General features: G+C 32.3%; 1 protein-coding gene across 1 annotated transcript; it reads left to right on the forward strand.

Moving 5' to 3' along the window:
• The first annotated feature begins 1,662 nt into the window (after window positions 1-1,662).
• On the forward strand, window positions 1,663-27,802 carry LOC142972769 (very long chain fatty acid elongase 7-like). The gene is made up of 7 exons (XM_076114048.1): window positions 1,663-1,802; window positions 22,363-22,431; window positions 22,892-23,079; window positions 24,652-24,729; window positions 24,859-24,948; window positions 25,171-25,380; window positions 25,613-27,802. Exons 2-7 carry the CDS (start codon window positions 22,377-22,379, stop codon window positions 26,042-26,044), a joined length of 1,053 nt encoding a protein of 350 aa, XP_075970163.1. The 5' UTR covers window positions 1,663-1,802; window positions 22,363-22,376; the 3' UTR covers window positions 26,045-27,802.
• Window positions 27,803-27,899: the final 97 nt, after the last annotated feature.

A 27,899-nucleotide genomic window follows, 5' to 3' on the forward strand; every position in this document is an offset into this window, starting at 1 on the left:
CTACTTAAAGGACCTTCTGTCTTAAGTTATTACATAAGTTATTATCATGTCAATATTAAAAATATTTAACGTTTAAAACAAATAGATCGACTTGGTCATCGCATAAAAACACAAATTCGCCATTAAAATTTCAGGAGCATTAACTTCTCGTCGTGCTGTGTAGTGTAATACATACAAATCATGCGATGGCCAGGTCGGTCTATTTGTTTTAAACGTAAAATATTTTTAATATTGACATGATAATAACTTATGTAATAACTTAAGACAGAAGGTCCTTTAAGTAGAGACGAAATAGATTAATCGACTTGGTATTATATAGATCTCACTACTTTTTACGCCAGAAAGACTGAGCTGCGAGACTTGAGGTTTATACAGAATGTTTTTGGTGGCATATACTTTTACAGAAAACATGTAAGAGCTAAGCTTCAAACTTGGGCGTAAAAAAGTGAGCATGCAAACGAACGCCGAATCACTATAAACAGTTTGCTACTGAAGTTTTTCTATTCCGTAGTGAAGTAACGAACTGTTTTCGGTTATTCAGGCGCAGCGCTTTTGCGGTAGCGTCTTTGTCTTATTGGTTATTTTACTTTTTGTTACGGAGCCAAAATTGTCCAATTAATCCGATCAACAGGTATTCAAATATATGACATAACATTGACAGTAATCTCTAATCCACCGATGGTGATCTAATATAAAAAGAAATACAAATTGCATGTTTTTTAATACATTATAGTAAACTGTCAAAGGTATTTGTTGCGGATAAATCTTAACAAAATATAAGAAGAAAATGAGTTGGCAAACCAAGCCACAGAGATACCTAATAACAGCACTCGAATATTCAAATACATATCTACATATTCATCAGATTGGATCACTTTTGATGCAACACTTTGAATTCTATTAAAAACGAACAGCGACAACCGAACATAATTCAACAGTATCAAACAAAATTGGCACGAATATTTCCGCTCTAAATAAGCTTGCGCTTTGTACAATATTAACTTATATGGTATCACCCCGTGATGGTTCTCTGCGGTACGTTATATCATGCCTACAAATCGAATATTTTAAAAGTGAACATACCGTATTTCTAAAACTGCCGTTCTTTTAACAACCTGTATATAAATTCAATTTAAGTAATTATAAAATATAGATATTGGTTCCTGTATTTTCAGTCAGTCTGATCGCGGCGCGGCTGTGCTACGGGTTTGGTGCTCGCTTCGGTGAATTTCAAAGATCTTTTTTCATGAGGTTTTAATATTCATATTTTGAGATTTCTCGTTCGTATTTAATTTGAGCCTGAAAAACGATTTGATCGCCTGTACCTGTGTTCAAATATTAAATGGTATGATAATATATTTTTTTTTACTGTTCGTTCATTTTTAATGAAAATTTAGGAAATAATCGATCATTTTATAATTTAACTAGTTTTTAAATGGGCCATTTTGAAATGTAGATTTCAAAAACTTTTTTGATTCACGTTTGAATGAAACACGTAATTTGAATGTAATTAGCGTATTTATTCCCTTCTTTCACAAGACAAGATGGAGTCGTTTGTCATTTGAATCGTATATTGAATTAGCCCAGGTAACAATGAAAACGCAAGTGAAGTAGGACGACACAATATCTTAGGGTAACTACTTATGTCTGCTACCTCGCGTGCTATGCGCTTATTTCATGTGCCGACCGGTCGATACGCCGCAGTGCTGACTAAAGCCTCGACCTAACCGCACGGTCTGGGTTAACTTCAGTTTAGTTTAACTAGAGTTCGTGACGTCTACTGTTCCGAACGTATTTCAGTGGTGAGTTTTTGAATTTGGATTTTTATTATTTATTTTTTTGTTAAAAGGAATGTTACGTGATTTTTCTAGTTGGGATTGTGTTTTGTTTTTTTTAAATGTGTTTGATTTCGAATTGGATTAGCCAGTTAATCTATTTAAGTGTTTTTAAATTGAAAATAGAGTTTTCATAAAAGAAAATCTAGTAATTCATTATTTTATTTGTGTTAAAAAATCTATCAGATATTAGTTTTCAGTTAAATTATATTTACGATTTAATAAAGGTTGTCTGGAAAAGCTCGATAAAAACTTTTCTCGTTAAAGTTATGAATTTCAGTTATTTACGATGTAATTTAGAATTTACAAGAAAATTACTTTTCGTGAAATTCAGGAGGATTGTGAATTATTTTTCTTTCTTTTGTGTGGTGTTATCTCGTTAGTATTATTAGTATATAATGTGTTGGCTAGAACCCTAGCGTGTGGAAAATGAGAACGTTTTGTATGAAAATTATCATGACAATTTTCGCGATCTTTATAATATGAAAATTGTAGTATTATCCTCTTATATGTTTAGTAGAATATTTATATACTTATGTGTTATTTGAGAAAATTGTGTTACACAGTTGTCACGTTATTATATAAAATGCTTTAGTTATTTTTGCGTAGTGACATAATGTTGCCTTTGTATTGTAATTTTCATTTATTTCTTACGCTGTTTTTTTATTGGATTTAAATAGTTTTAGAGACATGTTTTGTCTTTGTAACGATTTTGTGGAAAAATGAAAGAAAATCTTGATTAAAATCTAGTGCGGGTCGCAATAAAATTAACGATTTGAACTCACGACCTTTCGTCTAATCAATGCTTGTAACCAATGACTGATTAGAGCTTTTAGTCAGATTCTTTCAAGAGGTTTTTGACTTTAATAAACTAGCTGTAGCCCGTGACTCTGTCCGCGTATAAATGGATTTTTCTGTCGTAATATTTCTACGATACTTTGAGGGATCAGCATGTTTTGATAATACCCTGTGTTATCTGAATAAAATCTGTTTTGTAATTATTGAACCAAATTTTAACTCTTATCACAGAGAAAAGCAAAGAAAAAACATCTTTCTAACCTTTTTTCTTTATATATAATATATGTTACTTACTTTTAGCGCATATTTATTGTATTAAAATAAAATAGCGACATTTTTGTTGAACCTAAAAAAAGTTAAAAAGTAAAAATCTACATACAAAATATCACGACTGTTATACCCAAAGGTAGAGGCAGAGTTGTATGAAAAATTTATAGGTATACTCTCAATTTCATACATACATAAAATCACATTCTTTTCCAGAAATATCGTTACTTTAAAAATAAAACAAATTGGGATTTCTCTGGTCTCTGCCTCCTATCTCATTCCACCTTCACAACAGTCAACACCTCACCTTTGAATATAACGGGCGTAATATTATGTATGTATAATAACCAACAATACAAAAATACCACCACATAAATATTCTTCCGTGTAAGAAACACCAGGTGTGATATGTTTCAAACTTTTGTTAGAACAATCGATCTTGTAATAATGATATATTATATAAATAGATAATCTATTTCTGTTTAACTACGTCAGTAAGGGAAGGTCTATTACGTGGCTATTTACAGTAGCAACTTTCAGTAGTTTTACTGAAATTACATGTAATTATTGAGATTGTTATGGAAACTTCAAACGTTGGATTGATAAAATATTGACACTTATAAATTGATGTAGTTATTCTTGGATTTACTTAGGTGTTTTGTTTGTAATTGTTTGAAATACAGTAAGACATACACATATAAAAAAATCACGCCTAATCAATCTGTAGGGATGGGTAGAGATCAAAAAAACCGGGGGTAAACAGAGAGTACCTATATTGAGCATCCTTTTTAATTTATTCGAACTTAGGTCTTTAATTATTGTTTAATATAGTTTAAAGACTAATGATACTTATACATGATCCTGAGGATAATGAGAACTTTATACTTTTAAAGGGTAGCTGCGAAAAACTACTGCTAGACGTGGAGAAAAGTATCATTAGCATGCAATATTTTATTACATAGGTACAGATTTGGCAATTGCAAAAGAAATACTTCAATCATCCATACATCAAAACTTTAGCATTTTTTATATAAATAATAATACAAAAGTTAGGTTTCAAAGGCCTTACACATTGGCTGTTTTTTTGAACGACTATACCTCAAAGACAGTAAAGCTGATTATACCGTAGCCTTTTACCACAAGTTCTAGAAATGGAACTGTTTAAATATATCGGTATTAAATTACCATTAGGTGTATCGAAATTGGACACATTATTTCTATATTATCGATGAAGGCCATTTTTGTCATTACTATCTTGTCAAAATAGTTCTACTTGGTTCTTAGGTTTTCTGTTTCAGTCAAGAACACTTTTGACCAATTTTTGCAAATATATACTGATAATTATTTTATTTACTCAATTTAAATAAAATTATTTTTAATAACAATGGACCTTAACCTTACTCTGCTATCTGTTACACTTAAAATATAACCTGTAGCACAGTTTCCTACAGTCGGTTCTATCGAGTATCGAGAGTTTGACATTTGAAATCTACAACAAAAAGAGTTCCTAACGCGCTCGCTAGAGACGCTAATTCTATATTGACACAAAATCCATCGATAGGTAGCTTGTTTTCGATTGTAAATAGTAGTAGAAAATTGCGCTACTTAACTACATATTTTGTATGCAACTAAAGTAAAGACGTTTGTAAAGTAAGTTGTGTCGAAAAATACAATCTTGCGCTGTTATGAAAATATAGTTAAGAAGCTTTTCTTGATTTTAGCAAATTATAGGCAAATATAATATTACTGGTAACATCAAGCTTCAGCGTCGGCAATCGGCTTCCAAAGTTTGGGTTCAAACTTATGACAACAAAGTTTGACATTTAAGTAGCTACGTCGTCTTAGATATTAATTATTGTCGCTTGTTTTAATTATTTACTAAGACACGGTTTAGGTAATTATATCACCAGTGTCAATATTTTCAGAATTTTAAATAGTTTAGTGTTCGATATCTAATTTTCCGTTAACAAAACTGTCCTTTGCTACAATAATCGTGAAATAATTTCATCAGTGATATTTTAATACATACCTACCTAGATATAAATTTATTTTTCGTCAATTAAAAAATATTCTTTTTTGTAAAGAAATTACAAATTAAGTAATTAGAAAATATAATGTTATATCAGAACAGATAAAAGCTTAAGATAGTTAATAAAATAATATTTGTTGTTAATTTAATTACAAAATTCTACAATTCACGAAATTTGTTACTTAGAATATGAGTTTAAAATGTCGGGTCCTAATCGTAACGAAATTGCGTAGTAAGGGTTCGCAATAAGCACTCACAATTGATGAAATCATAAAACACGTACAAAACACAGGCACTTCTCTCTCGCCCTCAATAAAATTCAATACGGCCACTGACCGCTCACAATGTACTAAAACTGAAAGGTTTTCAGATAAAACTGAAAAGTTTTATTTCTGAAAATAAGATTAGACTTAGCTTTTTTAGTGAAACTTATTATTGGACGAAACTTCCATTTAATTTTATTTATTTCTAACTAGCTGACTCGCTTGCTTCACACAAAAAAGAATGGGTCATAATTTTCCCTGTTTTTGTAACACTTATTACTGGTACTCTGCTATTGGTCGTAGCGTGATGATATATAACCTATAGCCATCCAAGATAAATGGGCTATCTAACACTGAAAGAATTGTTCAAATCGGACCTGTAGTTTAGTAGCGAGTTCAAACAAACAAACAAACTCTTCAGCTTTATAATATTAGTATAGATATTTCATACATTATTATGTAACTAATAAATAGTATTCATTAATATTATTTATTTGTTAAAAATAAAACGGAAAAAATGCTATATACGTAAAAAAATCCACTGGGGGTCGCGTCGTACAATTGGTATATATCGCTGTCAATGGGAAACATGACCAAAAGACTAGCCGCATTCTTTTTATTTTTGAATCGGCTTTCCCGATTTTCGTTTTCGAACCAACTTTGTTGGAATTCCAACTTTGACTTTGTAGTATCATGGTATTTTGAAACTTACTAGAATATTTTTGAACAAACGTTTACGTAGGTATTTTGATTATTTTAAAATATTTTGTTAACTTTCAAGTTATATAATTATAACGATAAGAGTTTTATCTGATCTATGTCTATCTAATGGTTTAGCTTTCAGGGAAACAATTTATTTCTGATGATGATTTAATTCTTTAACTATGTTATGACACTTGTATATTATACAACTAAACTAAACACACGGTTTTAATTATTCTGCGCTTTATTCCATGTACAACGCGTCTAAAAGCACTTCTTAGGGTCGCTCCTATAAATGTCGATACGTAAAGAGGATTTACCGTCTGTATACTTAGATATAAATCGTAGCGGGTACAAAGTATCTGTTACATAAATCTGCGGGCCTGATATTGAAACCGTATTATACTGGCTGGCTTACCGACGAATTATTGAAATATATACTTTTACGGCTTCCTTCGTTCAGTTTTACTTATTTGGGTATTGATTTTGAAACTATAGGTCGGATTCAGTGAGATGTTTGCGATTTTTACTTGCGATATTAACTAATCAGATTTGTGTCCTCAAACTTAAGGACACTTTGTCAATAAATATCCTGGAATCAGTGTTGCGTCTATAACCACGGCACAGCCATGTCTAAGTCTCACGATGTCAATGAAACATTATCAGTAGAAAATCCGATAACCACTAGATTCTTAAATTTTTTCAAAAATCTTAATATTAATAAAACTTGCAAATAATTATTTGTGTCAGTCAAAATATTAACTATAGTTTTAAAAGTATATTTCTATAACACTTCAACTAGCACAAATCAATAAAATATTTCCGCAGTAAATTCAAGTTTGATCGAGAGTTTTTCAAAGCGGAAAATGTTTTGCTTTTTAAACAATCCCAAGTGGTGCTTGTTATATAAACTTTTCTTTCAAAGGCAACCTTTCATATTTTAAGGGATAAGTATAATAATTATGTGTTCAAAGTTTGTGTATGGTTATTCACAAGTATGTTAATTCTGCAGTAATTAGCTGCATATTTTTTTACAAGGCGCTTCCTGATTGCAATTAGTATTGTGCTTTTAATTAATAAGCGATATAACAATGATCTTGTTCGATGTAGCAGATTACATTACACAATATACTAGATTAGTTCAGAGGTTAATTGATGAGTTACAGGATTATTGCTAAGGTAATCTAGCTGCAGAATTGTTATAGTATACAGTGTCTTGGCTTACAGTCCGATTGGTAAAACAAAATATAATTTTGATTTTAATCATATTTAGTAACTATTAATTTTGGTTATTGTATGATTTGAATTTAAACATTTGAAATATTTTTAAGAACAATACAGGCTCTTCTATAAAATAGGAAATTCTTTTGCATTGCATTGATTGCTGTTTTTTTTGATAGTTTGTTCGTATTTTTTTTTATGATGCCGTGAGTTTCTTGCCGTTTATTCTCACGAACAACAGCTTTTCCAAAACGGCTTTTTCAAAAACCAAAAAATATTTTGACGATTTCAAATACTTGTTAAAGTTTATGAAATAAAGAATATTTGACTTTGATGCACACATACATAAATATATTATATACATACATAGATAAAATCACGTCTTCTTCTTATAGGGGTAGGCGGAAATAAAGGAAAAGACAAAACAAAAATCAAGAGCTTAGAACAAATAAAGTGAAGGCTTTTTCAGCCTGTAAATAAATTTCAACCGTAATCCCAATCAAAATCAGACAGCTCGTTTATTTCAAAAAGAAAATTAGTAAAATACGTAATACCTCTAGTTCCTACTTTTACAAATCGATTACCATACTAACGAAATAATGTCATTAACCTGCCACAATTACGTTATATAAAACATTTCATAACCCCATCTGCATTGAATGATTGAAATACTAATTAGATGACCCGAAAACACGATTCTATTGTTTATATCGAATAAACTAATGTTGCAGGGAAACGCTTGAATAGGCTCGAATTATTATTGGAAATGCTAAGTCACAGTTGTGACTCAGGAAATTAGAATAACAGTTTGTGGAGTGCAATTGTATGAGTATAGTTTTGTTTGGAATATGACCGTGGCCGTATTTTGCACCGGAAGTTTGGTATCAATAAATACATATATAATATTACGCCTTTTTCTATAGGGACAGGGAAAAATCAAAGATCGCCATGTGCGAACCTTACAATATCCTATTTCCTAAGACAATATTTATACTTTCGGTATTAATTGTCTTACGAAATTCTCTAATCGTAGAGCCTCTTTGTAGAGCTGAATTATAATGTTTTTAAAATACTAATATAGACTTAATTTTTGAATTACTAACTGAACTAGTACATTTTGAAAAACACTTAGCTTCAGCACTCAATAATCTGTATTTTTGAAAGATAAGAACTATCTAGCGGCTTGTAGTATCCTGTTATGTTTTCCAAAATATAAATTATTTCAGTTAAAAAGCAAGATTTTGTGTAGCGACATTATGTTATCAGTGTTCCCAATTTCTCGTCCAATAATTTCGCCTATTAGCAAACTAGTTCCAACGAAAAATTTTCTAACAACTTTCAGACGTAAAATAGTTTAGGAAGCCAATTTCACGAAGTACAAGTTCCGCTCGGTTCAGAATTCGATTAGTGTTGACGTCGACGCAGTGGCGCGACAACTCGGAAACTACGTTAGTCTAGAATAAAAAATACCGATGTTATGATTACGTCACTATTGGTTCATCAAAATTATGGGACATTCTGATGGGAATAGTTTTTAGTACCCTAATATATTACGCTGATATGATAACTTTATTTATTCTAAAAAGTAGTCTCGCTCTAATATAAATCTTTTGTCGCAGTGATTGTTAAAACATAGATCATTGTATCTTGTTCTTGTTGAAATCAAGCTCACAAATAAACGCAAATCTGAACGCAATGGTAACTTACACGTAACACAATTAAAAGCTCAAACCGTGCATTTTAAATGTGTCTGTTAAATCGTATAGGTATACAAACTGCTAAAAAATTTTAGATAAAATTAAGTACGGAGACATCTGAAGATCCAGGCAAAATCAAGTAGTTTTTAGCAGTAATATTGTATTGGTCAACACTTTTATATTTCCTAAATAATAGGTTTCAACATACAAAGCAAAACACCACAGAGTTTTTCAAAGAAACAATATCGCAATATTAAAAACAGAACGAAAGCTTACTCTGAAAACATAATCGTCCTTCAGCAAAAGGTGTTGACTAAAATCAATAACGGGTCGCGAGTTCAAATCATACTGTTATTAAATACTAGCTGACCCGCGCAACTTCGCTTGCAACATAAGAGAGAATGCGTCAAAATTTTCCCCGTTTTTGTAACATTTTTTACTCGTACTCTGCTGATAAATGGGCTATCTAACACTGGAAGAATTTTTCAAATCGAACCAGTAGTTCCTGAGATTAGCGCGTTCAAACAAACAAACAAACTCTTCAGCTTTATAATATTAGTATAGATAGTATAGATTATGTTCAACAGAAACGTTTTGTATGCATAATTGGTATAAACGTATGAGTTACTGGTATTTGTTAGTATGTGTAGTTATATATTTAGAAGCCGTGTGTTATGTAACTTGTTGCATTTGATGAATCAAAAACATGCTTGTTACAATTTACTTTTAAGCGTTACTTATGTTGATTAGTCTAGTGGTTAAAACTATAAGTAGCTACACTTTAGTTTTTACAGTTAATATTTATAATCATGCGTCATCGGTCTGTCCCTTATGTAGACATGGCAGCAAAACCCACGAAGCTTTCATCTCGTGTATTTTACGTAAATCTATGATTAATCAAGACAATGTTTGAGTCACAGGTCAATTATTATTACTTAGTAAAAACGCCTAATAAAGTTTTAAGAGATTTTGCTTACGGGACGAACTTGCCATAAGATGTCCAAGTACAGTGTAAAAACATTTTGAAAACCAGTGAGCTTATGCAAAAAAAAATGTAAGTTTGATAGTTTACATTCAAACGTCAAATATGTCTGCGAATCCGCTAAATAAAATGACGGAAAATGTATCCAAAGACAATTGACAAAATTCCATCTTACAAGTTATCTGTTAAATATTTTAAAGTGGTGGAACCAGGCCCTAATCTTAAGTTACAAAAGAAGCTCTACATAAAAAAAATCATTACTCTAAACACTTAAATAACTAATACATACTCATGCATAAAATCACGTTTTTTTCCATAGGGGTAGGCAGAGACCTAAGAACGCCATCTGGTACGATTATAACAAACTTCCCTTGCCTCATTCACATCCACACATCTAGTGTTAGATAAATAAATAAGATATTATTATCATATTCAAACATACCTTCTATTACGGTATATTACGTATGCCAAAGCGTTGTTTCAGCTAGCCCTAAGTTAATGGTGCCCATTAGTACTGCGAAGGTCGTTCTATGCAAACATTCAAACATTAGTAATGTAATCAAACAAACAATGTTACTGAATACGAACATTTGTCCACAAAAGAAATTGTATTGTTTTTGTCGCATATATTTTGGCAAATATTATAATACTAGATGCGCGCGCGACTTTGTCCGCGTGAAAACCCTCCCGTAGCCTATGTGTTAGCCTGGGTCTTCAGCTACCTGTATACTAAATTTCATCGCAATCGGATCAGTAGTATATAGATCCATACATACTTTCTCACAAACTTTCACATTTATAATAATAGAAGAATATTATTATGGAGCCATCTTTCGTATGTTTTGTTACGCTATCACAATTCAAATGCTAAAACATATTTGATGAAAATTCATACCATTTAGGTAAGTGTTAATTTTGCACTATCTTGTGCTCACGACTTCGGTCGTGTTAAAATATATTCCAGTGAAAAAAACATTCAATGTGATATTCCAATGTTAAATCTGTCGGTGTGTCAAATTTCATCAACATCTATTCAGTAATTATGTGTGGAAGGGGTGGGTGACCGCATAGTGGTATTTGAACTGGGCTGAAAAAGTCGGTCCCGGTTGTTATCTACTACGATAACAGTCTTTAAGCCACGTCAAAGGCCTTCGGGCGGCTTAAACAACTTTGACACTAGGTAGACCGCTAACCATGCGATAAAGAAAGTAAAGAAGTGCTTTTGAAACGAATGCACTTTAATGCTTCTCATTTCAGCGAGTAATTTAACTCAACAGTTCATTGATTGACAGGTGACAGTTTAAATTATAGATATCAAATAGCTAACAACAGAATTATTAGTCTTCAATCCCTTTGAATTAGTAATATGGGGTCGTCGGTATAAGTGCAAGGAGGAATATACAAGTGTATTTTATAAGGAATTTTATAACTACAGAAAATAATATAATTATTTTTAACATAACATATCAAAAGTTATTGATAACTTAATCCGAAGAATAACATTGCCAATTTAAAAAAAAATACCATCCGAATTTAAGACTATCCATCTTATAGTTACAAAGGCTAAAAGTCCTAAAAATATAATTTCAAATGATAGAAAAATCTTAAACGGTCAAACCTATTTATGAAAGGTCCAAAGACTTGAGAAAGTGTCCTTCTTTATATTAGTAGTTAACTTCGGACACGTCTCGAGCAAACTCTGAGCACCATTTGTACAGGTTATAAAACAAAATCCTTCGCCACTTCTGCCTGTTCGAGACAATTTCAATAATTACTGATCTGGTTTTCATGCGGTTTTCACAAATAAACAGCATGCAGGATATATTAAACAGTCAATAAGTGTAAAAACCTGTCATAATTAATTTATGTAACTAAACTGAAATAACATTATGATCGTGGAAATAAATATTGCATAACAATCGAGCTCCGAGTTTGGCATAGCAATATCAACCAGGTCCAGTAATACTTAATATTTCAAAATCACATTCCTTTTTCTTCTTTCTAAAAAACCCGCATCAAAAAAAGCACAATCATTGCAAATAGAAAAACGCATAATTGTAATACATTAATACACAATGAAGAATATAATATAGTTTAGTTGCAATGAGGTCGGCTGAGTCCACACACCTTAGCTGAGTGGCGCAATGCGGAACGTAGACTTGCAGAGACGTACCAATGTTTTATTTAAGCCGTAATTGCATTGAAGCTTGAACTTTGTTAGAGGTTAAGTTGGTCAATGTGTTTTAAGTAGGGTGAATAATCTAAATAAGAAAATAGATGATTATAGGCCCGACACACACAAATACAATATTAAAATGACTGAAAAATGCTTTACAGTGGTGGTATGATTATGTTATTTTAATTAAAGTGAATGCATATTATGCGGCGCCTGCTGTTATTGTAGGTAATGAAAATATGTTGAATCTAGACATCTATAATCTCTGACGTACGGACAACAAAAAGTGTAGAATGATCCTCTTGTTGTTGTTGTTTCCACAAATATATTGCTATAATTATTGTTGTATCTATTGTGTTAGAAACCATTCCTACAAGCCCTTCTTCCGTTATTAACGTTCAAACATATCACACTCACTAAAAACCGTGTAATGAAATAGTACTGTCTATATACAACACTATTTTACTTATAGCAGCCCGAGACATAAAAACATCAGTCAAAACTTTGTACATTGACGAGATTGAAGAACAACTGCTTAATTGTAGCAAGAAAGACCTGTATGTACCTAGATCCCGATCAAGATCAGGCTTGTTTAAACAAAGTTCAACAAACTACAGTGACTCAGGAAAAGAGATTTAACACTTCGAACCAAGGAAACAAACGAGAAGAATGCTCTCAGATAATAGTCTCGTTTATCAGGACCAATCTAGTAATTTAGACGCATAGCTGTGATCTTGGCAGTTAATGGACTATGACATTACACCCCGTGGGTGTCGGCAGAAACAATTGTATCTAATATTATGTGAATTGTGAAGCATTTGGTCGTTGTGGAACTTTGTCTAAGAATAGGGGTTCCAGGATATTCTGGATTTTTCCCAAAAATAGCAAGTTGTCAAAAAAAAACAAAATGATGGGGCTAGCAAATATTGTAATGAATAGTTTTACATAACATTGGTAGCGAAAGAACAAGAGAAATAGGATATGAATCAGAAGTAGAACAAATGAAACAATATACCTCGGTAAGCAAGCATTAAAAAGTCCTTAAGAATTAAGGACTTAATCAAAAGAATAAACATAACTAGATAGAATCCCAAATTTAAAGATGTCTACTTCACAGCTCAAAAGAAAAGGAAACAGAAAGCAAACACCATATGAAATAAAAGGCTCACTAACAGCCCAACAACAAGATTCCCTTTTCTCCAAACATCAATTAAAGCAAGTGACCTGGAAACGAATATGTATTATAATTGTGTAGCGTTTAATGAACAGTTATTAAATTATTCAACAACTTACTTTTATTGTAGCGTATAAAACAAAACAGACAACTTTATTTTATACACGAAACGCCTGCTAATAAATCCAAAGCAAATATTTTACCTGTCATAAATTTTGTAATGAATATTTATCGTTGCGTTTCACGAACAAATTATGAATTTGCTATGTTAATGTTTGGGAATAATAAAGCGATAATAGTGTTATGGTGTCGGGCTAATGTAAATTGTTTAGTGAGATAATGATGAGCAATGCAATTATCATTACGATGAAGATAAACAATTGTAAGTGAAGACTTAAAAACTGTGAATAATCCAGTGACTAGTTACTGAATCTTAAATCTAAACCCAGAAACTGGATAATAAGTATTTTAATCACACTTATTTTTGGCATAATTATGATCGTTCCTGTTGTTAAAACAATTATTTCTACTTTTAGTCGCAAAAAAAGAATTGAACATTTTTTAACCATGTTATTGCAAATTTATGTTTATACATTATCGAATAGGCACAAATATATGCCTTAAATATCGAAAGACAATACCAAATGTACGACCGCTGTGATACTAATAATGATCATGATAGCTTAGCCAAAGTCGTTCATTGTTGCGGTTGACCAGAAATGATAATCCAGCAAATTCAAAATGTCTGTCTATAATAGCTTTTCGGTTCCTGTTACATAAAAGTTGGAGCAAACAATTTTATTAAGCTAGTTTGTAACTAGGTCATGTCTTTCAGGATATTGCCGTTACATAAATTTTAGGAATCAGAATGTTTGTGAAGAAACCTGTAAATTATCTTTATTTTCGCCGATACTTTGTCTTTACTTACATAATCTTACTTCTTTGCGAGAGTCTTATATACTACTATGGTCTTCTTTTTTTTCTATTTTCGATTATTTGCCTGATTTTTACAAATAAATAAAATAAATAAATAAATATCATTGGACAACTCACTCACAGTTATTTGATTCCAAACTAAACAGAGCTTGTACTATGGTAACCAAATAACTGATAAACGTACTTATATACTTCTAAATACATAATTATATAGATAAATTGACATCCAAGCTCAGAACAAATACTCGTGCTCATCACACAAAGATTTGTCCCGGGTGGGATTCGAACCCACCACACGCGGCAAATATCAACTCAATTCAAAATTTTTAACTATTGTTGGACTTAAGCCCTTCTCCCATTACGATACGCCCGCGCGACTCTAGTCTCGGAGACTAGTCGCCACGAAGTATCTCACATAAATTTGTATGGAGACTACCAGTATCGTAATGTGAGAGTCTCCATACAAATGTATGTGAGATACTTCGTGGCGACTAGTCTCCGAGACTAGAGGCGCGCGGGCGTATCGTAATGGGAGAAGGGCTTTACAGCAATACAAAGCATTATTCTTAGTCTGCACTCATAGTATCTTTTATCTTTGTTTTCAACTCTCATGTATCTAGAAACTAGATCAAAGGAAACATTTTCTTCAACTTTATGTCCAACTTTACCTATTTCTGTCAAAGATTTGCATGGTTCTATATACTTTCCTCTATTTTTCGCTAAGACTTCAGCTTTGAGTACGTTCTTATGGTTGACGGACACGCAAATTTCGTATAAACATGTTATAAGATCAAGTGTTCTATTCAAATTATGACCTACATACATAATGTTGGTTCGATTTTAATATGTTTCTAATCAATATCACGTTTGGGTCTTACCATGCTCAAATACTCTGGAACGTGTTTCCAGCTTTAGTTGATAAAAAAGAAACAAAGATATAAAGTCTTTAAGTGCTGTTTTGTCACACTTCCGATTTCGTTAGTTGTCAAAAATATTCGAGCAAACCTAACTAAAAATGATACCAAAGATCAAGATGTTTTTGTAGTTACATTCTAAACAAAATTTACACGTTCAAATAAAATACCTTCAATCCGTGACCAAACGAAATACGTAAATATCTAAAGCGAGACAAAGCTTTAAAATGTATTCGCTCGTATTTTTGAAACTAGGTGAACCAATCCAGAATACATAATCTGGAATGAGGGCAGTGGGTCAAAAAGTTTTCTAGTTAGTAATTCACACTGTGACATGAACCTCAATCATTTTGACGGACATGTGCCATCCAACTAAATGATAAAACCTTAATGTAAAATATTATAGAGCGGACGGCTGATTTTTTACGAATTCTTCAGATTTTCTTCAACCCTGAAATATGTAGAAGTGTGCATATTATATTAATTTGTAAAAAATCCATTCAGCGGCAAAAAGTGTTTAATTTTTTTTAATTAACTAAATTTTCTAGAATTCTGTGTTTTGAGTATCAAAAATTAACAGTTTAATTTCACCTTATAACCTTCAGGTTTCTACAATACACATGAAACTACAGCATCTGAAAACAAATGTGAAAATTATATAGAAAAATGTAACCCAAAGGCATTGCAACAAAAATTCTCTGATCACTTTCAAACGAGTTTTCATTTTCAAAAACAATTTTGCAAAATACTACAAAATAATGTAAAACTTACCTCGTAAAAATGTTAATAAGAAGCAACCGTACTGAAATATTCTGCTAACATTACGTTTCTTTTCTAAAATACTGAATGCATAATGAGGTTTCTAAAGCACGTTGGAATGGTTCCAACCTTCGGGATTCCCCCCAATGAAATCAAAATTTAAAAGGGGGTACCTATAGCTTGACGAGTTAATGGGTAAGTAATTTGTACGTTGTTATGTGAACTCAGCGAGGGTTAGTATTCAATTGGTCGGGACGGGCTAACTGGCGACATATATTGAAGTGGTTTGAGATTTATACCTTGAAGACAAAACAAGAGTTATGTTTTAGACGCAAATGCTGCTTTATATGTACTCTATAAACCCACCATTAAATGGAATGACGGAAATTTGTGTTGTTAGAAAATAATTATTTGATGAGATTATTTTAAAGAAGGTAACATTTAGGACATAATAATCAAAGGAGTAATAGGAAATTGCAAGATTTGCAACAATTTTCATAAAGGAATCAGACACATTTTAAAACATGCTTGCTGCCAACTTTATAAAATTTATAAAATTTCAGATTCTTAATTATCTAACCCATATTTTGTTCATAAAAATACATCTGTTTTATAGACATTGATGCCTGCAAGTAAGTTTAAACTAAATTGCTTTTGATTCAATTATTTTGCATCAATTTCACCGAGCAATTCCAAGCAATTACTCGACGCTCACCTTCACGTGTTGAATAACTTATAACCACTACAAATGCGTCTATATAATAACATAATTATTATGAAAAGTCATGACTTCAAAAGCTCGTTCAATCAAATACCAATCAAACGCCTTAACAAAGCCTAACCTTTAAATAATTTCAGGGCTTGCTACGTTTCCATAAGAAATTGTTATTATTGTGCCTACAATTATAAAACGTGTAGCTATTTATAGGCAGTTGATGGTAGAGTAATGGAATCAATATACGCCTATATTACTTAGATGATGTTTTATCACACTAATTGATTGAAATGTGAAAGTGAAAATGTGGGGAGTGTGTTTATTAACCAGGTTTGTAAAATGTTTGGTATAGATGAACTAATACAATGTTTATTTTTAGGTTCTGGTTATATGACGAAAGTTTTAAGTAGGTAAATGAAGATGTCTCAAAAAGCCAAAAAAGTAAAATTTGTATATCGATCTTTGAAATACATTTTTATTTTTAGCGCCCATTGAAAAGCTTTGGTACTTAAATGTTTAATTGTGAATGATTGCTTTCAAATCTAGATTGGTGCTAACAATCAAGATATCCACCACGCTTTGAACAAAGTCACGGGCAAAAGCTATTACGTTATAGACAAAGGTGGTAAGGGAACGGTCAGGGTGATTCTATAGGTCACTGCGGTCGAGCATTATTAATTGTTCGCTGTCAGGTGATGGACAACTTAAATGTATTGCCTTTCTTCGCGTTTGATATCATTTTCGTTTATTTCAGAATTTCTGTGCTGTTATGTTTTTGAGAATTGTAAGAAGGATTGGTTATCGTATTTCGTTAGCTTATAGCCAAATTATTAAATATGTGCTGTAGTTTTATTTGTAGCATCAACTATTCATATTTTTAAAGAAGTTAATGATGAATGATTACATCTAAAAGCTCTTTCAATTAAAACGTTTCGTATCATGTCTAACTTATTTTGCTTATAGCCTGCGTGGTCTTTGCTTTGGACACAATCCAGTTACTGCTTCTAAGCTTCTCAGGTGGAATTTTCACATTTATTTTCTTAAATTTGCTGTCACTTCATCTTATTTGAGTTCATCCTATCAGCTCTTTCGCAAGCCTAAAGCGCGTGAACGTCAATTGAACAAGCAGTCTAACACAGAAATAATGCCACAAACATTATAATATAATATAGAAGAAAGCCTATCTAAATATCCTCAATCGATGCGTCAAACGCCACTCGTTATAGCCCTTTCATGTCATCGTAGTGTCGGTTCAATCATCACTTCACCAAGTAACTGGTCAACTACCTGTCCACCGTCGACCTACTCCTGATTTCTATATATTAAGTACTTATGCCTAGGCTGTGACTGAGAATAAAATCTGCCGCTTTGAAGTTTATAGCATTGTTTTTTAGTTTATCGTTTTCTTACGGCACTTTGGGTGAAATTTAAGTACAGCATTATGCAGGGTAAACTTTTCCATGAGAAAACGATGTTTGTGAGATGTCAAATGTAAAACAGAATAAGTAATACTTAGTCAAAAGGTGCACTAGATACGCAAATTTATGCATGCGTCAGATGCGTCTCGTATAGTTATAGACCTCTGCAAGTATTAAATAGTAAAATATAACTACTATTCAAATTACTATAGATAAATCGTTAAATTAATAAAACAATTCCATCGTGCCATTTAGCAGGTGGACAAACATACGCGATTCATTTAAAATACAATTTGCAAAACCATATAATCAGAAAGTGTCATATTTTATGGCTGCGAATTCTAAAGCAACCTGTACATTCAGACACTTGCGTGATTGTAAGTCTCTATACACCAACGCTATGCCTGAATACGTACACTAACGAGGACGTTGACACACATAAATGTAGGACGATGAGAAAGACCTAAAGGGAATTAACCTACAATAGTTCACATTGCAACAAAAAACACTTCAGAATTACCTTATAACAACAATGCAAGACAGACGAATAACACCCTTACGGTACAACAAATAAAGATGACATTAAATATTAATGCAAATATCTATGCATCAAATGAAATCGATGTCACGGAAGCACCGTGTCGAGATGCATCAATGATCATGAACACTCTATCGCCCCTGAGAGTTACCGTGTCGTTTGTTGGAAAACGAATACCGGTTCTGAATGAGAACAAAAAGTTTATGGCTTTATATTCGTGACACTGCATGGATAAGACTGGAGTTGACATAAAAACTCTTGTATTGAAGACGGTTTGTTGATTGATGTGTCGTTACAAATATGGACGGGTCGTACATTTTTGACGATTGTTCTTCGCTGTCTAAGAATACCGTTATGATTTTAACTAGAAGTCATGGCCGAATTCGTTCAGTTTATTGACTATACAATATAAACATACTTACGTAAAGTTTTAAGATTTGTGTAGGTGTTAGCGGAAAAAAATACTTAATTTTAGTAATGTTGCTTTTTATATAGAAATGGATTAGGGAACAAATTTAGATCAAGTGTTTGGTACGTTACAATGTTGAACGGTGATTCAACATTTTAATTAATGTTAAATGTATTATCTTATTATCTTGTATTAGTGTACAATAATGTTGTATTCACTGAATTGTTTTTAATAATCGGTTTAAACAGGTGATAACTCATAAAACTAGATATTCTTCGTTACAAAGATACATACTCAACTATGAACGATTACGAAATTACCTTACGTGAACGTGCTACCTTATTTCCAATATTTTCTTTACATTGGCCTTAGTCTAACCAATGAAAATGGAAATTGGTTTAAATTTAATTTCTTACTTATCACAATTCTATTCTTAAATTTCGGTCGAACTATAGCACAATAATATAGAGCATGCCTATCCAAGCCTGCCTACTCGTATCACAATAAAATAGCGAAATGACGAAATTATCACCTTTAATATATTACACAATTTCTTTTCCACGTAGTAAGTCCTTAGATTCCTTAATGTGTTGCGATAACGTAAGGTTTTAACCCGTTACCTTCCTATTGTCAAGGTCTACCGAGCGGTATATCACTGATCCGTATCAGATATCCCCTGTCATTTTCGGTGGAAAGGTGTGAAAAATGTGCAGGTAATGGGGTCTTTTGCGATATGTTAAACTGTACTTTACATAACAAAGATTGCTTGAAAATGATGAGAAACTTTTTATGATTGTAATTCGTTCAGAATTGGAAATGGCGTCGATATGCCACGACCGAAATTGTGTTATGCATTCAAATGGATACTAGTTTTGCCAGTTATCTTACGATTACTGTGTTTATTGATAATTGTAGAACAGAGAATAATAATATATGTATGTTATTATAATATCTATTATACCATAAAAAATCACATTTTGAAACCCAGCATACGTTAGTCATTTTAGCAGCTCCTTACGGAATGCAAAGTGACCAATTTACACTCACACAGTGACGGTGTGGTAGAGTCAACTGGCTTTTTATTCCTCATCCTTTGGTTTATGCCATCGCTGCCAATAACATTTAACAAACCCATTGTAGTATTGGTGCCTTCTTTTATTAGATACTGTTAAAAGGCTATACTGGATTACAGTATAAATTCTATTAGCGGTCTAGCCTAAACTTCACCGAACACTAACGTGATCTATTTCTCTTTCATTCCATTATTTCGATCAAGGATAGAGAAAGGTAATTTAGGTCAAATAGTGTGATGTAACGTGGCTTATCGTGACTAGACTGAAGCCTTAGTAGGCTAGACTAGCTGGTGACCTGCCCTAACACGTCTAAACATGTGTGAATGACATATTGCTAACAATATCAATGTTTTAGAACATATTAAGTTGGAAAATCGCCTTTGAAACTGACTCGAGCTCTTAAAATTTAGAAGTAAAAAAAAAATAATAGAATATTACTATATTGTTACGCATTTTTTTGTGCTACCATACATACATTCATAAAATCACGCAGCGTGTTTCTTTCCATATTCTTCCCATAGAGGTATGCAAAGACCAGAGAATTTGTGTTATAATTTAGTTAATCAGTTTATTTATATACTATAGGTACATCTTTTGCACATAATAATACTTTACCCAGCAGATAGCAAAATTAGGTTTTGTTTACCCGACCACCGTTCATAGTCTGTGTTTTTCCCACTTCCAAAGAAATGACTTATACTGCTCTGTAAATTAGTTTACTTATCGACATTATTTATTGGGATAATTCATCTTCGTGGCGTCAAAATATATTATGAAAGCTAATTTGTTGGTTCCTCGACAGTGATTTGTACAGTGCTATATCTTCCTCATAATTTTAGTTCTACAAATTGTTTGGCTTTCGTTTCATAGAAATTATGTTTATACTGGCTGACCCAATGAAAAATAAATGTTAACCGATTCTCAGATCTACTAAATATGCTCACAAAATTTCATGAGAATTGGTCAAGCCGTTTCGGAGGAATACGGTAACTAACATTGTCACATGGAAATTTTATACATAAGATATATTAATATTATCAAGCTCTAAATAAAAGCCAGTAGCTTCAAAGTGTTATGAAATGTCAGGATTCCCACCCTCTTTTCAATGTGCCACGTTTTCCGTGTGATTGTGCACGTGGCAGGAAACCGCACCACTTTCGTCCCTTTTACTAACCAATATTAATGTTCCACTGATACGTAACATTAAACGGATTGGTCAAACATCGCTAGATATGTTTTATCATGTATATTGTACATAAGAAACGACAAACGAATATACCAAAACGACGAAATGCAGTTTTTTAAATTTGATATATCATTAATATTAAACTTGTGTAGTGCACATGTAACTCATAAATTATTTTCTTTCTCATTATAATATCCACAAGTGTACCTAGGTATTGTAAAACTTTTACAGTCAAAATACACTCTTTATTTGTCTAAATGAGCATTACTGCAGTAAAGATTGGCGTGACTATGAAAATAAGCAAAATTTTTAAACTACACTGAAACTGAAAAAAAAAGACAGACCCCGTTTCTTGTGAAAGTGATTATGTTTGAAAGTACAATTTAGTTTACAAAGCGCTGCAAAATAGATGCATTCACTTTAACATTTGAACAATATTGGTAGCTACAGTATCAGACGTTAGAAAACTTTCATTTTTTTTACTTTAGTGTTAAATTTTCACACATTCACATTTTCAATAGCTGCTGAAAATGTGACTAGAAAATATCCATTTCTTTGCCTTCGGTTTAAAGTTGTCATGTAATATGAACAGTTATTTATGTGAAAGTACTCTTTCAAATCGAATACATCAAATGCAGATGACAAGGCTTTCCACGGTACCTTTGGGAAATGAACATCCTTCATACGATTTCAAAGTGTACTAAGAAAAGCGAACGAGATTTACATAATGGGAATAAATATAAAACCTTTTATATAAGGTAGAACTGATTTCAGTGGAGTTATAAAATTATATTAGCGTCTTTTTATAAATCATTATAGAGTATTATATTTTAATCAAAACCAAAAACATTATTTATATTATAAATATTTAGACCACGGAAGTATCATTCTGTGATTTAGACTATAACCAAGTACCTAGCCTGAATTATAATCTATACGATTATAGGGTCCTAACCAAATATAATAATGTTTGATGGAAACATGCAATTTAGAAAGTATGTATAGAAATAACAAAAGTAAAAAAAAAGCTTCTAACACATAGGTTTCTTGATTGTTATTAATGACCTAATTTGTTACTAGCAACGAGTTTTCGAAAAATGCAACCTTCATGGATGATTAAAAAAATATTTTTTTAAGAACTCGTTAACATTGGCACAATAAAAAATGTCGTAAAAATTAAAAATAAATATTATGTCACACGTCAAAAATCTCATTTGCATTGAGAGGTTTTGCGTTTTGTTTTAATTTTCTTTATATTTATTATTTTCAGAAAACAACGCAAAGATGAGTTACTTGGAGAAAGTCGACAGATACCTGGACTCCCTCAAAGTGGGGAAAAGTAAGATTTTTTTTTCTTTTTTTACATTTTTCATTTTGCTATGATGATGTTCTGTAAAAACTACGCAAAGCTCTGATTGTAAAGGTAAGTACATATGATAATTAATAAAAAAATAGTTTAATTCGTTTTACTTCTCATCGAAAAACAGATATTTAATTATAGTAAAAAAATAGTTTTGCGCACTTTGCAAACACTTAGCACTCGCAGTGATAGCATAATGTCATTATGGCGTAATACGACCAGATTTAATACAAAAAAAAAAAAATTCGGTCTACTAAGTGCTAAACCCACAATTGGCCAGTGTAGTGGTCTCGAGGCGTTACCGGTCCCTCATTACAGGTAAAGACCATTGCCCAGCAGTGTGACATTAATGCGTTAAATTTATATATCTTTAATTGTTAAGAACCACCATACTAAAGCACATATTCACATAATGAATTCCTTCCTATAAATTTTCCAGGTGCCATGGTAGACTCATGGTTCATGATGTCCAGTCCTATGCCGATATTATCCGTGGTGGTGGCGTACCTGATCCTCATTCGTATCGGTCCTAGAATCATGAAGAACCGGCCCCCGCTGCAGATGAACAAACTGATCGCGTACTATAACGCCGCGCAAGTGTTCCTGGCTGTCATGATTTGTTTCAAAGTAAGTAGTCTTCAGAAAATGGTTTAAAAGGTTTTTTACTACTCTTTTTATCAGTGGTGTGTCTTTTAACTGACTTTGCAGCCCTTATGCTCGCAAATTGCAAACAAATATAAAAAAAAAAATTATAAACTCAGTTATTCATTTAGGTCTAATATTAACACTTATAAGTGCCGGCAAGAGAATAAAAAAAAGTTAATAGTAATAGACTAGTTATTGGAGTTAAAGATATGTTTGATAAGAAGTAAAAGCTACGTCGGATTTAAGCGAAATATTTTAGGATGTGGTAAGCACGTTATAACGACTTACGAGAGCGAAATAACCACCCCAATTGCGACTGAAATTGCGGAGGTACTGGGAGTATTTCGTCTAGCATTTATCAAGATTGCATCTAACATAGCGTGTCTCTACTCTCTATGAACAGTTAGATCGATTCTTAAGTTATGCAATGTCATATCGAACCATTGGATTAGTGGCGTGAGACAGTTTCTACATAGAACGACTGAAAATGAAAATGCTTCCCTCTTGCTTAAAGACTTATCTAAACTTGATTAAGACTCGAAAGTATATAATGATATATTTCCCTAAAATATGATAAGTTTCGTGACCCAGGAAAAATAAAATTGAAACTTTGAACTTCATTAGAATATCCACCTAAGACGTGTTCTAAGATCTTTTCCATATATTTGATCGGTTATATAATGTAGATGTACTCGTATGTAGAGCCATTCCAATTAATCAAAGTAGCTAAAAGTTAGTTTCTAAGGCAACACTCTCACATTATAAAATTCTAAATAGGCCGATCGTCTGTCCACTAAACTACTTATACTAATTGGTATTAACCTCAAACTATGTAATCAGTTCGTGTAATCATGATGTGGCGTTTCGTGGCGTGTGAATCAAAATATTAATTAGTTACCTAGTTACTTGATGTTTGTGTGAACGAGTTTTGCTCTGAGTATTTCTTCAGGCAAAATAAGTGGATTTATAAGTTGTAGGTTCCCTTGCGTTGTTATTTCTAGCGATCTTACTATTGTTAGTATTCTAGAAGGTGTTCTATAATTAACAAGCTTGTCTTAAAATAGTATTCTCAGAAACTGCTCTAGTTAACTTAGAACAGTCAAACAAATAAATATTTTACGAGATGAAACGTTCATACAAACATCAAGATTAACACTTACTGAGAAAAACACACTGTTTTAGCGAGCTTAAAAAATAAGCCATTTTAATGTCCTTAAGTTGTCGTGATTTATCAAACGGTTTTTTATCCATTATGTGCATGCACGGAAGTGCAATGAATGAACATTTAAAGTTATCGTGGTGACAGTAGATTAATTTGATGGCTATAAAATAGCATTGAACTACGTAGGTAAACGTTCACTCAGTTCATTGACCTGTTTGTTAAAGTTCATAACAAATCTAGGACTTATACGAGAGTATTAAAAAGAAAGTGGCCTTTCTTTAAATTTGTTTGTCGTAACCAACTGTATGGACCAACATGAGCCATAGTAGCAGTTTCTTTAGATTTAACGTTTTAATATTATTTATGTTAACGTGGTATTTTTCTCGTTGCAGGTGTTCAGGCTGAATCTCTTTAGGGATGGGATTATTTACGCTGGCTGCCGGTTTCCGTCAAACACGCAGAATCCGCTGGTAAGAAATATTTTATATTATAAAATGTTTTTAAATTTAGACGTATTAACTCTACAAATGTGGTCAGAAACAATTACTAAATTAGATGATAAAACTAAAATTTAATTTAATATTTTTTTCTGTTTCCAGCTGCTAGATCTTGGTTGGTGGTACTTCTTTGCAAAGTTTACTGAACTCCTGGACACAGTATTCTTCGTGCTTAGAAAGAAAGATAAACAGGTATTTACAAAAAAAATAATAAAATGCTTAAATTATTTAGTCCCTTTACTGAAAGGACACCACGCTGAAGAAATAATAAAGTAATACAAAAATTAACATTCCACAGGTAGACATACTTATTAGTTTGCCTGATTCGCATCCACTAAAGTGTTTCAATTTAATAATATTTTATTGATGAACCCTGGTCCAGTGTTTGACAAAAGACCCTTTGCTTAATTTCAGGTGACCTTCCTCCACGTCTACCACCACGTTATCATGGCCCTCTACTCCTGGAGCTACCTGAAGTTCGCAGCCGGCGGAGAGGGCGCTGTACTGGCTCTCCTCAACTCCATTGTCCATGTCGTCATGTACTCTTACTATCTGCTCTCAGGCTTAGGACCACGGTTCCAGAAGTATCTGTGGTGGAAGAAGTATGTTACTAAGCTGCAATTGGTAAGTGATTTTGGTCTTTATTTACTAAAGAGACAAGGTTTTTCTTTTTCGATTTGTAGACTTAAGTTTCTATAGTGTGAAGAAAAATCGAACCTTGGGTAACACAAGAAACATTAGATGGTGTACAAAATTAAATTTAAAGCCTTTTTGGGAACCACAGAGGGAAGTTGAAAGCGGGCTTCTGAGCTTTTGATCTGTAATAATATTGAATTTAAATAACTTTTGTTTTCAGATCCAGTTTATCCTGATGCTAACATACTGCGCTTGGACTCACTTCTCACCGCGCTGTCAATACGCGTCTGGCTTCACCTACTTCATCTGCTCCAACATCACAATCTTCCTATTTCTATTCCTCAATTTCTATTCTAAGAGCTACAAAAAGAGAAATGTGGAGAAAGAAATTAAAGAGGAATACGAGAAAGCACATAATGGTGTTAAAACCACCACCACTAACGGCGTCTGCAAGAATGGAGTCAAACAAAAGAAAGAAAACGGGGTGCATGGGAATGATAGCAAAAGTGTTTCCAATATAACAGAACAGATCCCGTATGATAGAAATGCATGTGGTGATTGCGTCAAAGATGGACAGTACTACTTATCAAGACGTACACCAAAAGCAACATACGGCGCAGAGTATGACTTCGACAGTATAATAAAGAAATGATTCATCATCTTCGAAGACTACAGCTAGCGGTTCTATTGAGACTGATGTATGTGATGACATTGGTATTGTTAAAGCCTAAGAATTTGTGGAGTTTGATAGTTAGATAAGTACGCTTAAGTATTCGCTTCACTAGGACTCTTTCAAATCTAAAAGGACCATTTTGGTGCTATCATTTGTTAGAGCCGTTAATTTTCAAGTGGAGTTTAAAATTACAGCATATCGTAGTTCGTATTGCAAAATTAATGAATTTAAAAAAAAATCGTACCAGTGAGAAGACGCTTTAAATTTACAATAAATTGCCAACCGCACAATTGTTAATGTAGAATTTAAGGTTAAGCATTTGCTGTAAATATATCGTGAAGTATAATCGTGCACTTATTCGAAGATGACAGAGTTTTAGTTTAGTATTGAGACCTTTCATACATAGGGATCTGGTGGCTTAAATATTCTGCAGTAGAAGCTTTCGTCAAATATGTACTTAGATTACTCGTAAGCATCTCTTAAGGAAATATTCCGTACACTAAGTACTATTGGGAAGTGGTATATCGATATTCTTTGTAAATAGCTGACATTATTGCCTTGCTCAGCTTTCTTTCAGTTTCATTTTGACGATGAGCAGCCGTCCATGATTAAGAATTACTGGCAATAGCAAGCAGTTTATTTTATGCCTTTACTGATTTAGATTAATATAAATTGATGTCTTCATAGTTCCTTTGTTTAATTTTGTTAGTTTGTTATAATTTAGCTTTGTTATATTCTTCTTTTATTTATTTCTAAACTTCAATGATGGTGTTCTAAGCATTAGTTCCAGGTTCTTCTCTATACATAACATTTCCATCGCATTGTAATTCATTACGAGCTTTTAACTTATCTTCATAAGTGTCAATATGTAATACAGTTTCTCTTACTCCGGCCACATACTAAATTGGGACTATATTTATCTTAAGACTACGTATAATTTTAATGCTATTTGATACTTTGAACAAAGCAGTGCGCTTGTGATGACAGCTTCAAGTAGCGCGGGACCACACAAAACTATTTCAAAAGAAGGGTAGGTATAATTTAAGAAAATGAAATTAGATGTGTATGAAAAGCCTCATATAATTTATCTCTTATGTGTTCCTTAGTAGCTATAATTTATTCAGATGATGAAACACTTATTGTGGAAGAAAAAATAATAAGAGCCAGTTTTTCTGCTTTTGGATTGTTGTCAATTACTTATCCGACGGATAATGTGTCTAGGAAAATATGCCTGATAAGTTAACTGACGCTAAGTCAGAAGAAGTGTTACAAGGGTTCAATGTCAATCTGAATAAATTAATTGGTGATGGGGAATCAAGCCCTAAGTACGTAGTTATTTTGAGGGCCTGCACATGTAGGTACTAACCCTGAAGATTTTAAAAGGATAAAAAGCAGGTCAATTAATTTTGAATTGAAGCGTTTGATGATAACATCAAAAGATATTTGAAACTTAATACTGTTATAGTTTCTTAAAAGAAAAAATGGAAATAATTTTTCAGGTCCTTGAAATATAGATTTGTTAGAAGCCCTTCCTCCTCTTTGTTTGTTAAATGCAGGCTCTTTTATTGTATACGTATGCCAGATTGTTTTGTCCAAGAATCTTTTGTTGTTTTTTTAGGTTAGTTTTTTAGTTTAGTTAATTTAATTATAATTTAGTTTTAATTTGTACTTTTAATGCAATTTAACAATAGTACAAAATAATGTTAATTTTAAGGAACTAATAAAGTTGAAATAATATTTGACTGTTTTATTTTTTTTTCAATTTTTCAACTGGTTTCTTAAAAACTCCTTTCTGAATCCTCCTCAAATATATAATAATATTGTCGTTTAGAAA

This window comes from Anticarsia gemmatalis, chromosome 5, assembly GCF_050436995.1.
Source record: "Anticarsia gemmatalis isolate Benzon Research Colony breed Stoneville strain chromosome 5, ilAntGemm2 primary, whole genome shotgun sequence".
Classification (NCBI taxonomy): domain Eukaryota; kingdom Metazoa; phylum Arthropoda; class Insecta; order Lepidoptera; family Erebidae; genus Anticarsia; species Anticarsia gemmatalis.

What these genes read in the sequence shown, in the direction of transcription:
- LOC142972769 (XM_076114048.1), top strand. Translation starts at nt 22,377, where the DNA reads ATGAGTTACTTGGAGAAAGTCGACAGATACCTGGACTCCCTCAAAGTG. An exon ending in CTGTCATGATTTGTTTCAAA is followed by an intron (nt 23,080 to 24,651) that starts GTAAGTAGTCTT and finishes TTCTCGTTGCAG; the next exon opens with GTGTTCAGGCTGAATCTCTT. An exon ending in ATGTTACTAAGCTGCAATTG is followed by an intron (nt 25,381 to 25,612) that starts GTAAGTGATTTT and finishes TTTTGTTTTCAG; the next exon opens with ATCCAGTTTATCCTGATGCT.